At 35.6% G+C, this 12809-nt stretch overlaps 1 protein-coding gene across 3 annotated transcripts in view; it reads right to left on the bottom strand.

Moving 5' to 3' along the window:
- Positions 1 to 307: 307 nt before the first annotated feature.
- Positions 308 to 12809, bottom strand: part of LOC110021045 (1,4-alpha-glucan-branching enzyme 3, chloroplastic/amyloplastic) — a 78205-nt gene continuing 65703 nt past the window's right edge. For 2 of the 3 annotated variants that reach the window (XM_020719373.1, XM_020719372.1), the window contains 4 exons: positions 4197 to 4301; positions 1504 to 1589; positions 963 to 1017; positions 308 to 637 (listed from right to left, as the gene is read on the bottom strand). In XM_020719373.1, coding sequence (XP_020575032.1) covers positions 605 to 637; positions 963 to 1017; positions 1504 to 1589; positions 4197 to 4301 — 279 coding nt within the window. In that variant the 3' untranslated portion in view covers positions 308 to 604. Of the gene's footprint in view, positions 638 to 962; positions 1018 to 1503; positions 1590 to 4196; positions 4302 to 12809 lie in introns of those variants that run through there. The other variant, XM_020719375.1, reaches the window with a different exon arrangement.

Below are 12809 nucleotides of genomic sequence, written 5' to 3' on the forward strand. Positions count from 1 at the left end.
TGGTGGGCTAGAGCTAATCAATCCGATGCTACATATGTAAATATTCTTTCATGATTCATATGTTTGCATTTATGTATGTTTATGCCGGTGCGCATGTTCGCCCAAACATAAATAGACCCAACACCTAATAGCACTTAGATTTTATGTATGGCCTATCCCCAATATTCTTTTATTTATCAAATTAGTTTCACACACTCCAATTAAAATTGTTGACAAATAACAAAAAAGGGTATTTACATACATACCACCCAATTCTCATGTGCTTATAGGTCTAAAACCTAAACTTCACTTTTTACATTTATGCCACTCATATCTTTCATATCACATCAAAAATACCCACAATTTTAACCTTTCAAAAGTAAAATACAACCTTTTCAAGCAATGATAAGGTGGCATTGTGAAACTTGAAGGATAGGTGTTAGATATGTAAACACATAAGAATTGAGTGGTATGTATGTAAATCCTCCTAAAAAATGAATTAAAAATTCACCCATTTTCATCCAAACAATAAACTGAGCTAACAAGCATTCTTTTACACTAGAGAAAAAAAAGAGGAAATGCCATGGATGCAAATCAAAAGTCTTCCTTGAATCCATAAATAGCCTTAAACTCTCGCAATGCGAGTCAATTTGTAGACCTGCAAGTATACAATAAATTGGGAGATTAGGAAACCGGCAAAAAATTTCGGATAATACAAGTTCTTCTAGAGGGTAAATGCTGGGAAAAATTATTCTATACGGATCGGGCACCGCACGCATCTTGCGGTCTCCGATCCTAACCGTAAATCAGGTGATTTACGGTCAATATGTATTTCGGTGGGCCCCACCTAAATTTTTTTTTAAAAAAACTGAAATAATCATAGATCACCGTGATCTACGGTCAGGATCGGACACCGCATGCAGAGATGTATGCGGTGTCCGTATGAAATAATTTCTCAAATGCTGGACATGATGACACGACACCTGAGCACTACTGCTGGGCAACGTCACCTCTAAGCTATTTCGATAACCATCATTCCTGAAAAGAAAAAAAACAAGAACTACAATCAGACTTTATCAAGGTAAAAAAAGTCAGATATTGTAATCAAATTTGATCTGTATGATTTTAGAATTATTAAATTTAGAGAAATTTATATACATGCCACACAATTCTTATATATTTACATATCAAACACCAAAACTTTCATATTTACATTTATAACACTCAGTTGTATTTCAGTAATAGTGTGTTTTTGATGTGATATCAAAGAATTGAGTGTTATGTATGTAAATATGAAAGTTTAGGTGTCAGATATGTAAATACATAAGATGTGTGTGTTAGGTATATGGATGCCCCAATCATAAGTTGTATTACACATAATCTTAAAGCAAGTCCAATAATTCTAAATCTATGCTAATCAATGTTAGGAGTCTGCATATTCGGACATAAAATTTCTTCATTGGTTTAATTTACAGAGAAAGAAGATAAAATTAGAAGGGGGAAAAATGACAATTCATGCGACACCTTTTGCTAATGGTCCTTAGCAGATACTGATCCCTCCTCAGCACTCCCAGACCACCGTATATAGTTTCATCTGTGTTCAATATTATCTGCAACAAAATGCTTCATTAAGACCGAAAAAAAATCACAGGCCATGCAAATGACACAATCTGTTCTTATGAAGAGCAGGGAAAGGGCACTTACCTAAAAAAAAAAATTTATGGAAAAATTTTTAAAACAAAACAAGGCTTATTATCATTCAATGAAAAGGGTGGAACACCAAGAAATGGTAAAATATTATTAAATAAAATGGAGTATTTGCATACATACCGCCCAATTCCTATGCATTTACATATCTAACAAAAAAAAAATGTAATTTTTTTTATATTTATACCACTCAAGCCTTTCATATCACGTCAAAAATATCACTGTTTTAACTTTTAAAAAGTGAACGCACCTTCTCTAGCATAGTTAAAGTGGCATGAAATGATTAGCTAGTGCAAAACTCTTTTGTAATCATTATATTAACTTTATTGATGAAAAAAAGAGCATCTCAGTAACATGACCAAATGAAATAGGTAATTAATTCAAAGAAGATCCACTAAAGGAGATGATATCATGATGGGATAACAGACATAAGAGAATTCATGCATAGCGATAAATCCAACCTCACAATCACAGCTGATAAATAAGACAAAAGTGAAAAGAAAATTTATGAGATGGAAATAAGAAATAAAAAAGAGATCATGAGTAGAAGAAGGTAAGGCGCAGTACTTCATACATGAAGTAGAATTTTAATTCACTTAAATATAACATATCAAATGAATTACAAAAAAAAAAAAAACGTACAAGATCGTACAAGATCACTAAGCAAAAAGCAAATGGCTTTAACCAGCTGTACAAGCGTTGTGCAAAGATGGCATTTCTACATTATCGTTTCGTTGAAAGGGGGATAGATCCTTTACAAGTACCTCACTATCCTCCAACAAATCATTAGGTAAGTATTTTTACCCTCTTTTAATTTAAACATTTAGGAAAATTTAACCTCGCAAGAGTATGTAGAAATAGCATCATTTGCCATAGAGATAATAAGTTGTGTTACATTTCAAAATCCTGTTCTTTTGCTCTTAATAATGATGATGTCTCAATCATATGCCATTTCTTTAAGTTATCAAGGAATATAAATTTCTTTATCCACAACAACAAAATAAAAAAATGCAACCATTCTGAAGCTCTTCAATGTCATTAGAATACTTCCCACTTTCATAAAACAAATATATCTATATATTGACGAGGGATGATGCTTCCCATGTGGATATTTTTGCAGTAGAAGTGTGAGCCAGCTCAAGCCTGGACCGAACCGATTTAGGTATTCTCGTGTCTGTTGAGTTGGCCGGTCCACTCGGACCACTCCTATCATATTACTATATATTTATTTTTTTGAATGTTTTAGGGTTAGTTTTGCTTATGGTTATGTCAGAACAGCCATCTAGGTCCCCGTTTTTCCTGGGAGGGTAGTCCTCCAGCTGTATCTCGTTCCAAGGTGGTGATTCTTCTTGAAGGGCCGAGTTGTGCTCCGGCTTGTATCTTGCTACTCCTATCATATTACTATATATTTATTTTTTTGAATGTTTTAGGGTTAGTTTTGCTTATGGTTATGTCAGAACAGCCATCTAGGTCCCCGTTTTTCCTGGGAGGGTAGTCCTCCAGCTGTATCTCGTTCCAAGGTGGTGATTCTTCTTGAAGGGCCGAGTTGTGCTCCTGCTTGTATCTTGCTACCTAGGTGGTATTTATTCTCAACTTTTCCCTCCCCCACAACTTTCTCTCCGCTACCACCGTCCTTCCTGCTGCAGCAGCCGCACAGCCCATCTAGACTGTTTTCTACAGTTTGGCTCCGCTGCCACCGTTGAAAATCCACCTCATCTCAGCCGCCTCCCATCTAGTCCTCCCTCTGCACCTCCTTGTTGTCTTCTGCAGCCCCCATGCCTCCATGCCGCCTTTCCCAGCCGCCTACCCAGCCCTCTAGCCCTTCTAGCTTACAGCCGCCAGCCTTACAGCTCTTCCACATTGCTGCCGCCTCCCTATACCTCTTCTCCCTCGCTGTTTACGCCCCCAAACGACAAACTGCCGCCTTCCCTTGCCTCATTCACAGCCCAAAAACCCCTTCCCTGCCTTGCTGCCACCTATCCAAACCCCCTAACAGTCAAAACCACCACCCGGGATCAGCCTTCAAAGGAGTTGTGTCATGTTTGTTGTAATTTCCCTTTTCAAGCGTGTTTGGTTGTAACCGCCTATTTTCTTTTCCTGGTTCACCATCTTGTTTATAGAATTGGTCTTCTTTTGAGCTCATATCCAAAATGGGCAGACTCATTTGCATGGATAAGGATTCCATCTCTAAAAAATCTCTTTGAAAAGCATTAAACCTTGCGAGAGACTCAGTGCACTCTCTTTTAAGGTTTCATCGAAAACCCCTTTAGAACTAATTAATTGCTGCAAAATTTTGAAGTACAAACAGTGTAGACAACTAGTTAATAATATTCTGTGGAACTATTAAACAAAGAAAAATTAAACAGCTTAGCGCATCCAGGTCTTCATTTGAAACTTCAAAGAAGAAAAGACATGCTTAAAAGAATTGATGGAATGAAAAGTTGTAACAGCGAACAAACTTATTCAAAACAGGAGAGAGCAAAGTTCCCAAAAAATGCTTTGTTTCTTACTTGGTACTCTCCAGCCTCCTCAACCCCAATATTATAAAGCTCATAAGACATTTCGGAATGAAAATTAAATATAAAGAGAAGTGGCCCTCGAATATATGATATCACCTGCAGATTAAAAAAAACAAAAAAAATAAAAACAAATAAATAATAATCATCATATATACAAAATTGTCATTAGAGGAAAAAAAGGAGTTTCACGTTTGCAGTGAACTCTAGACTCCAAGATCATCATGATTTTTTTTTTTACTTTACCATGTTATTCAATGCTTACCTAGAATTACATCATAACCATTCAACCTGTTACACCAACTTTCCTTAATATGATATCATTGCATTTCAATCAATGCATATATATGATGATAAACTAAATCATTTGCATTTCTCAAACTGATTCACCATTTAGTAAAATATCTGTTTGCAGATATAATGAAAAGCTTGCATGAACCAAAAGTACACCAAATAAAGTACCCAACAAATTTGGTCGACAATCAAACCAACCTCATATAGTTGGTAAGAAAATAATGATGAAGATGAAACGCTTTATTTTAAATTTCTTTTTTTAGTCATGGAGATTATGTTTTCAGAATACAGATCTTCTATTAATGGAATTATATTTTCCGAATACAGTTTTTTTTTTTTTTTAATCAATACAGTTTTCTTTATCTTCAATAAAAGTATAAAAACTGTGAAGGAAAATAGTGCTCCTTCTCTTATTGCTTGAATAAAAAAACACACGTTACACATTTATATACACTCCCATGTTTATAAAATATCCCTAAAATAGAAAAGATTATGCAATTAGATCTCCTCTAAATTTGTTGTCTAATATCAAGCTCCCTAATATATACACTTCCTAACATATAAAGTTTGGATTTATTTCTTTCCATAACACTCAAGTCAAGCTAGAGCATAGATATTTATCATGTCCAGCTTGTTACAAATATAAGCAACCCAAGCTCCATTAAGGGTATTCGTGAAGATACCCCCTAGTTGCTCCCCAATCTTTACATGAACAGTAGAATCAAATTTTGTTGAAACATTTCCCAAACAAAATGACAATTTGTTTCAATGTGCTTAGTTCGCTCATGGAAGATAAGGTTTGAAGAAATATTAATTGCGGCCTAGTAAACACCACAACTTTGTTGGAACAATTATCTTAAATGCAATTACGGTCAAGAGATGGGAGACCCACATCAATTCACTTGAAGCTTGTGTCATCGCTCAATACTCAGATTCTGCACTGAATCATAGCGCTACATTCTGTTTCTTACCCTTCCAAGAGACCAAATTACCACCAACAAAGACACAATATCCAGTAATGGATTTTCGATCAATCTTGGAACTTGCCCACTCTATATCAGAGAAAAACATCATCCACGAGCCCCTTTAAGGTACATGTATTTGTTCCAAAACCGACCAATGATGAACTATAGGGGAAAACATAAATTGACTCGCAGTGTTGCTAAATAAGCAATGTCAAGACGAGTCATTGTAAGGAAGTTTTATTTTTCCACTAGCTTACAATATCGTTCAGGATAATTAAAAGGCTATTTATCTTTAACAAGTTGTTGATTAGGAAGCATCGAAGTACTACATAGTTTGACCACTAACTTTTCAATTTATGTTAACAAATTCAAAGCATACTTCTGTTGAGATAAACAAATGCCCTTCTTGCTCCTTGATACATCAATCCCCAAGAAGTACTTCAAAGAGCATATCTTTAGTGTTGAACTAATTTTGAAGAAATGATGCCAATGATAGGATTTCATATACATCACTTCCAGTAATAATAATGTAATCAACATAGACCACACATAGAATGATTCCCGAAGCCGATTGTTTGTACAATATAGTGTGATCACTTTTACTTTTTTGCATCCTAAACTCTTCTACTATTTGGTTGAATTTTCCACACCATACCTAAGGGCTTTGGTTCAATCCATATAATGACTTCCCAAGACGGCATACAGTCCCAAACTCCCTCTAAGCAACAAACAAAGGAGGTTTCTCTATGTATATCTCCTCTAAAAGATCACCAAAAAGAAATGCATTCTTCACATCAAGCTGGTGTAGGGGCCAATTACTCATTTCAACCAACGTCAAAAATAGGTGAACTGAAGTTAACTTAGCTATTGGAGAGAATGTGTCCAAGTAGTCGATCTAATAAGTTTGAGCATAGCCCTTAGCTGCCAACTGAGCTTTAAGACGAGCTATATATCCATCAGAATGAAACTTAACTGCAAAGGCTCATTTACAACCAATAGCATTCTTGCCAGAAGATAATTCATCTAGTTTCTATGTTTCATTTTCAGTTAAAGCATTCATTCTTCAAACATCATTACCTATCACCCAGAATGGGATAGAGTTTGTTGAACATATCTTGAAACCTCAATAGAGTCAAGTGAAGCAATAAACATGCAAGAAGTAGAAGATAACTTGTTACAGTTAACAACAAAAAATGGGATAAGCGCATTGACGTTATCCTCTTCGAAGAGAAATGAGTGAATCAAGTTCACAGGGAGGAGGATCTACTGACGAATTAGTTATGAGAGAGAGGTCTTCTAGAGTAAACATTAGTGATCTGTGATCTGGGCTGAGGCACTGGTGGTGGAAGTAGACCCGGAGCAAGATTTAAACTAATGATGTGATACATTAAAAAATCATCAAAATATTACAAAAATTTTGGTAACACTGAGTTACCAAAGAATGTGGTTTGTTCATGAAAGGTGATATCAGCAGAAATCATGTACATATTTAAGAGAGAAAAAATATTGATACGCTTTTTAGTAATGAGAGTATCCTAGAATGACACAACATTAATGAATTAGGGTCTAGTTTAGAGATCTACAGACGAATATCATGAACAAAACAAGTATACTCAAATATTAGTGTTTCAATAGGAAAAAGAGAGTTCGTAGGAAATAATATTTGGGAGGGTGTTTAGATCTGTACAACAGTAGAATGCATTCTATTGATTAAAAAAATATGCAATAAAAATTACATCACCCATAACTATTTGTGTACATTTGTTTGAAACAAAAGAGCTATAGCTGTCTCAAGAAGATGTCTATTTTTCTTTTCAACTACTTTATTTTATAATCATGTATCGTTAAAGGATGACTGGTAAATCATCCAATTTTGTGTCATGCAGGTTTGAAAAGGTGCATAGAAATATTCTTTGACATTGCCACTTCTTAAAATCTTAACAGAAATATTGAATTGAGTTTTAATTTCGCACAAAAGAATTGAAAATTGAAAATGTGACAGTAACTCAGAATGAGATTACATAAAGCAAAACCAAGTAATATGAGAAAAATCATCCACATAAGTGACAAAATATTGAAATCTAATAAATAAAATAGGATAAGGGCCCCATACATCAGAATGAACCAACTACAATAGTCAAAGAAGAATAAAATACAACATTTAAGAGCAAATGTAATCTTGGTAACAAAGACAATTTAAAAAAATTGAAGTGAACTCAGGATAGATGTTAATGGTAGTGTAGATGTAACATTAATGGTCTCATAACCAATAATATTAGATGTAGATCCATCTGCTAAGGAGGCAAAAGAAAGTTGTTTATGAAAGATGGAAAAAGAATTTTGGATTATCCATCATGTGATTTGTGGTACCATAATTAATGACCCATTGTGTGGAAGAGGAAATAAGACTAGTATCATTGTTAACTAACTCAACAAGGGCAGTAATAGAAGGGGATTTATTCAATGCTTACTGAAATTGGAAGAGCTTAGCATATTCATATGCAGAGATTAAGATAGCCTGGTTTTGAGAGGCCTCAATAGTAGTGATCGTATGAGCAGACTGTGATTTAGAAACCTTTTGTTTCTTTTGAGTAATTTTTGACGGTTCTCTTTCGTATGATCAAATTCATGACTATATTAGAAAACTATCTTGACACTTGATTTCTAAAATTTAGAATTTCACTTGTAATTATCCTGAGACTGAGTTTTACTAATGCCTATGACTAGCAAGAGCACTAGATTGTTACATGGACGTGGCTTGAGAAATCAGAATAATACGCAACACTCGAGCATAGGCTTCCCTTAAGTAGTAATTTCATGGCCAAATAAGATCTGTGAACTGACACCTTCATACTAGGAGTTGAGGCCAGCTAACAAACTCGTAATAGTCATTTGTTCTCATTGAGTCTACTGGAACTGGACATCGGTACTAAAGGGAATTAGTGCATTCAAGTCTTCATACACACGTTTAAAGTTCATGTGATACATGTTAAAGTGACTGATTATGTTGTTTAACTCGATAGAACGCCTTGCGTACATCAAAGATTTGAGAAATATTTTTTTCTCCCAGAAAACACAAACATCAATTCCTCCATCACATTTTTAACACAATCACAATAAGTAATATAAACATATTGATCAGGTTCAATAGAGTTCCAGATTTGTATCAAAAGCTGGGCATCTACTCTCATTCACTCAAAATAATTGAACTCAATCTAAGCTGGGGGATTATCAATGATGTAACTCTCTTGAGAAATATTTCTTAAATAGAGTCTTACAATCTTATTCCAATAAAATTGATGGCATTTAACTTTTCAACGATAATTTTAGCCACAAATGAAACTAAATCCATCACAAGATGTTTCTGTTCACCAACCATGATCAATGATATTTAGTACTGAAGGATGAGTCGAAGGAGTGACCAAAGCACTAAGAGAAAAATAACATGACAACCAACAATTCAACTATCGTCGAATAAAGAAAATAATTAATCGAAGCCAAAGAAGTTAAACAAAGCAACCAAATGCAACAACTGAGGAAATCGACATAAGCAAACTGAAATAGACAAAGGCACAGATGGCGTCAGATGCAATTTTGTCACACCTCAACTACCCCTCCCCTCCCTAAGGATCAACTACGGAGCAACAGAGGTGTCGAATCTAGTCAGACTAATTTCTCACCAACACTAGTCATAACTTGTAAAATCAGAATACAATGGGTAATACACAAATCTAACTAAATCACGATAAACATGCATGATAGATTTTATTTCATAAATCATTCATGTTCATATGTGTGTGTGTGTGTGTGTGTGTGGCGTCGGTGGCGGGCAACTCTGCTAGGGTTTCGCCCGATTGCGATTCCCTACGTTGAATTGTTCGACTTTCAATCCATGTGCTCGACGATGAAGGTCTTCTCGTACTCGACGACGAAGGGATTCTCCTTCAGCTGTTTCGCATGTCGCCTCTCCCCTGACACATTCGCACCATCGTCTCGTCCCGCCCGACGATGAGGGCTTCGGCTCCTCTGTTCTGTTGTCTCTGCAGTTCGACATTTCGTGTCTTCTGCGCTTACGCTTTCGCACGTCGTCTCTCCTTTATCTGCCCGGTTGTTCCTCTTCGAGATGCGCCTGTTCCACGGTCGGCTTCTGCGGGTTCTCCCTGACGTCTTCAGCTCATTTTTTTGCACTCTGCTCGACTTGGCAGGGCTTTTACCTGCACTAATAGAGCTCCATTCTTCTGCGGTTGAACCTGACCCACGTGGTGAGTAATCCTCAGGTGGTGTCAGCGGTTGTCTTCTCCTCAAGCTATAAGGAGTATCGTGATGGTACAAGTGACTGCCCCTTTATTAAGAATGTAAGTAGAAAAAGTGAAAAAACAATATTTTTTTTGTGAGTTAGAAATTTCAACCCTCTATGATCTCAAACTAGCAGAAAAGTGGAAAGTGGGCTCATGGATAGGAGACATGTGTTAATTCAATTAACAGTGGCTGAAGACTACACTCGAATTTTCTCCAAAAAATATCTTAAGAAATATCTTAATATCGCAGGCAAATCAATGAAGTTACTCAAGTGGTCTCTTGATTTTGACCCCAATCATGAATCTCCCACTGTACCGGTATGATTTAGTCTACTTGGTTCAATACTTTTTTTGTGAGTTAGAAATTTCAACCCTCTACGATCTCAAACTAGCAGGAAAGTGAAAAGTGGGCTCATGGATAAGAGACATGTGTTAATTCAATTAACAGTGGCTGAAGACTACACTCGAATTTTCTCCAAAAAATATCTTAAGATTACAGACAAATCAATGAAGTTACTCAAGTGGTATCCTAATTTTGACCCCAATCATGAATCTCCCACTGTACTGGTATGATTTAGTCTACTTGGTCTCAAGCTGCACTTTTTTTTATCATCAGATTTTTTATTCTATTGGGGTTATACTTGGGGACCCTGTGAAGCTAGATCTACTCATTTTCAACCTAACCAGACTTTTTGTAACCAGAATACTTAGGGAACAAGATATAACTTTACCTGATGTTACTGAAGGCTGGTTGGGCACAACTCATAATAGATATTATCAATAAATCGTCATGGAGTATAAACCTACTAATTGTTCTCATTTTAAGATTTTTAGGCATACCCTTGATAAATAGCATAAACTTCATTCTAATTTGAAATTTAAAGATCAAGTGAATAAGGATGAATCTAACCCCACTGCTCTGGACATATTTGCTCCACCTGGAGAGAAAATTACCACAAAACAAGATTTGGTGTCCGACTTAATTGCCTCTGCGGACCCCCCCTGAAAATATTGTATCTGCGATAGATATGAAATTGGATGGCTTTGCTGACCAACCTACACTTTCAAACCCTATTGAAAACAGTACTGAAGAATCCCTACCTACAAAGACTGCTAATCAAAAGAACATTACAGCTCTCCATCTTCAAGAAATATCAGGGGTAGAGGCGACAACTCATACCTCACATACACTAGAATTTATTGTGGGTACAACTGTTGGCAATCTTTTTACTACAACACTACCACCTCATACGAATGAGCCAATATTCAGATGAGGAATGACAGGTCTACACTTCCAGGAAGAAGTAATATTCAGATGAGGAAAGACAGGTCTACACTTCCAGGAAGAAGAAGAATGGAGATCTACTTGGGCTAAGGAATCTAATAGATGATAATTTGGTTACTTCGGGCAATAGTACACACCTCACGAATTTGTTAATTGGTTCCCTTCCGAGAACTAGAAGTAGAGCTAAAACTAAATTTGGTCGTCCCGATTGATCTTATATGTACCATCTATTTTTTTGTTTTTATTTTTCTTTTTTGTGTGTGTTGAACCGTGTGGGTTGGGTGCCTATTTGGGCCCACTCATACAACCTATATGTACCCCTTTTCTCTTTAATATAATTGCCCTTGGGCCTTTTTTTAATATATATAACTGTTAAATCCAAAAATAATAAAAGTACAGACCCAAAAGTCACACCTGGCTACTCGCCCTGGTGCTCATTACGCCTTTCTAAAAGTCAATAACGTTGAGTGAGCTACAATAAACTCAACAAAATAATTAATGCTAAAATAAGATTCAATAGATGAAAAATTGACGTGCATGCCCATATTTAATTTATATCATGTCTAGAACACATCACAACATGCTATAATTGAATAAAATATGTAAAAAAAACATGTAATGCAGATGATCATGATGGTTGTATAAAATATGTATCTTAAACATTCTTGTATAATAAAAATATTTATAAGATTCATCAATCTAATCATAGAAATATCACTTGTAATTATATAGGTCTCAACTATTTCTGCCATGTCATATCATAGATCATCACCAGTCCGAAGACTAGATTAGCTATTGATAAAAGTTGAGTCATCCCAACATAATAATTATCAATAACCTCTCTGGTATCAACAAATTCCCCACATTTCGTCCACGTTTGATCCCAACTAGTCTCAGAGTTTCATTTACATCTGAATACTAGAAGTCAATAATGATATTGTTACATACATCCTTACTTGCATGTATTCATATAATGACCTACCTATAACAACACTTGTGATATTTTTTAAATAACAATTCATGCAACATTCATCATAGATATTTCATATATCATATGCATGAATCATGGTAGATTAATATTTGCAAGCAAGGATTTTATAAGAATATTCATCATGTTCATAACATAATAAAATCATAGGTATTATAAGTGACAATTCAAGTTTGCATTCATGCAGTTTATACAGGTATTCATCCAAAATATGAAAAAGTTTCTAGATGCAATAATGTTAAACACATAATCACATGAAAACCTACAAAGATTTATTTTTTTAAGTTGACATAAAATTATTTCACCTGAATTGACGGAGCAACCCTATGACGAGTTTCCTCACTCTCGCCTCAAACTCACCGCCGGTGTAAACCACCTTAAATCATGATTTTCTTAGAAATTCATGAAATTCTTGTGTAGATCTTAACTCTGAACATATTTCATTTGCCAAAACTTACTGCAAACGAGCCTCCCTGCATAAATCTTATTTTCTCAATACTTTCCCAGTCCTTCCTACCTTCCCGTTAGTTGATTTCCTGCTTATTGCCCATTAAGAAGTCCACAAACCAGGTTCATGGTCTCCACCACAAGCTCATCTCCCGCAGCAGCGATAGAAAATGAAAAAGTGCATCAATTGGGGCAAATGTCAAAATAAAAACGTAAGGAAATGCATATCTCAAATATCACGAAAGTAAGATTTCTACTTACAAATTTCTTCCTGGAACTCCCCACAAAAAGTTTGGGATCCCAGACACATCGACCCCCCCCCCCCCCCCC

This window comes from Phalaenopsis equestris, unplaced genomic scaffold (genome assembly GCF_001263595.1).
Source record: "Phalaenopsis equestris unplaced genomic scaffold, ASM126359v1 Scaffold000118, whole genome shotgun sequence".
Lineage (NCBI taxonomy): Eukaryota > Viridiplantae > Streptophyta > Magnoliopsida > Asparagales > Orchidaceae > Phalaenopsis > Phalaenopsis equestris.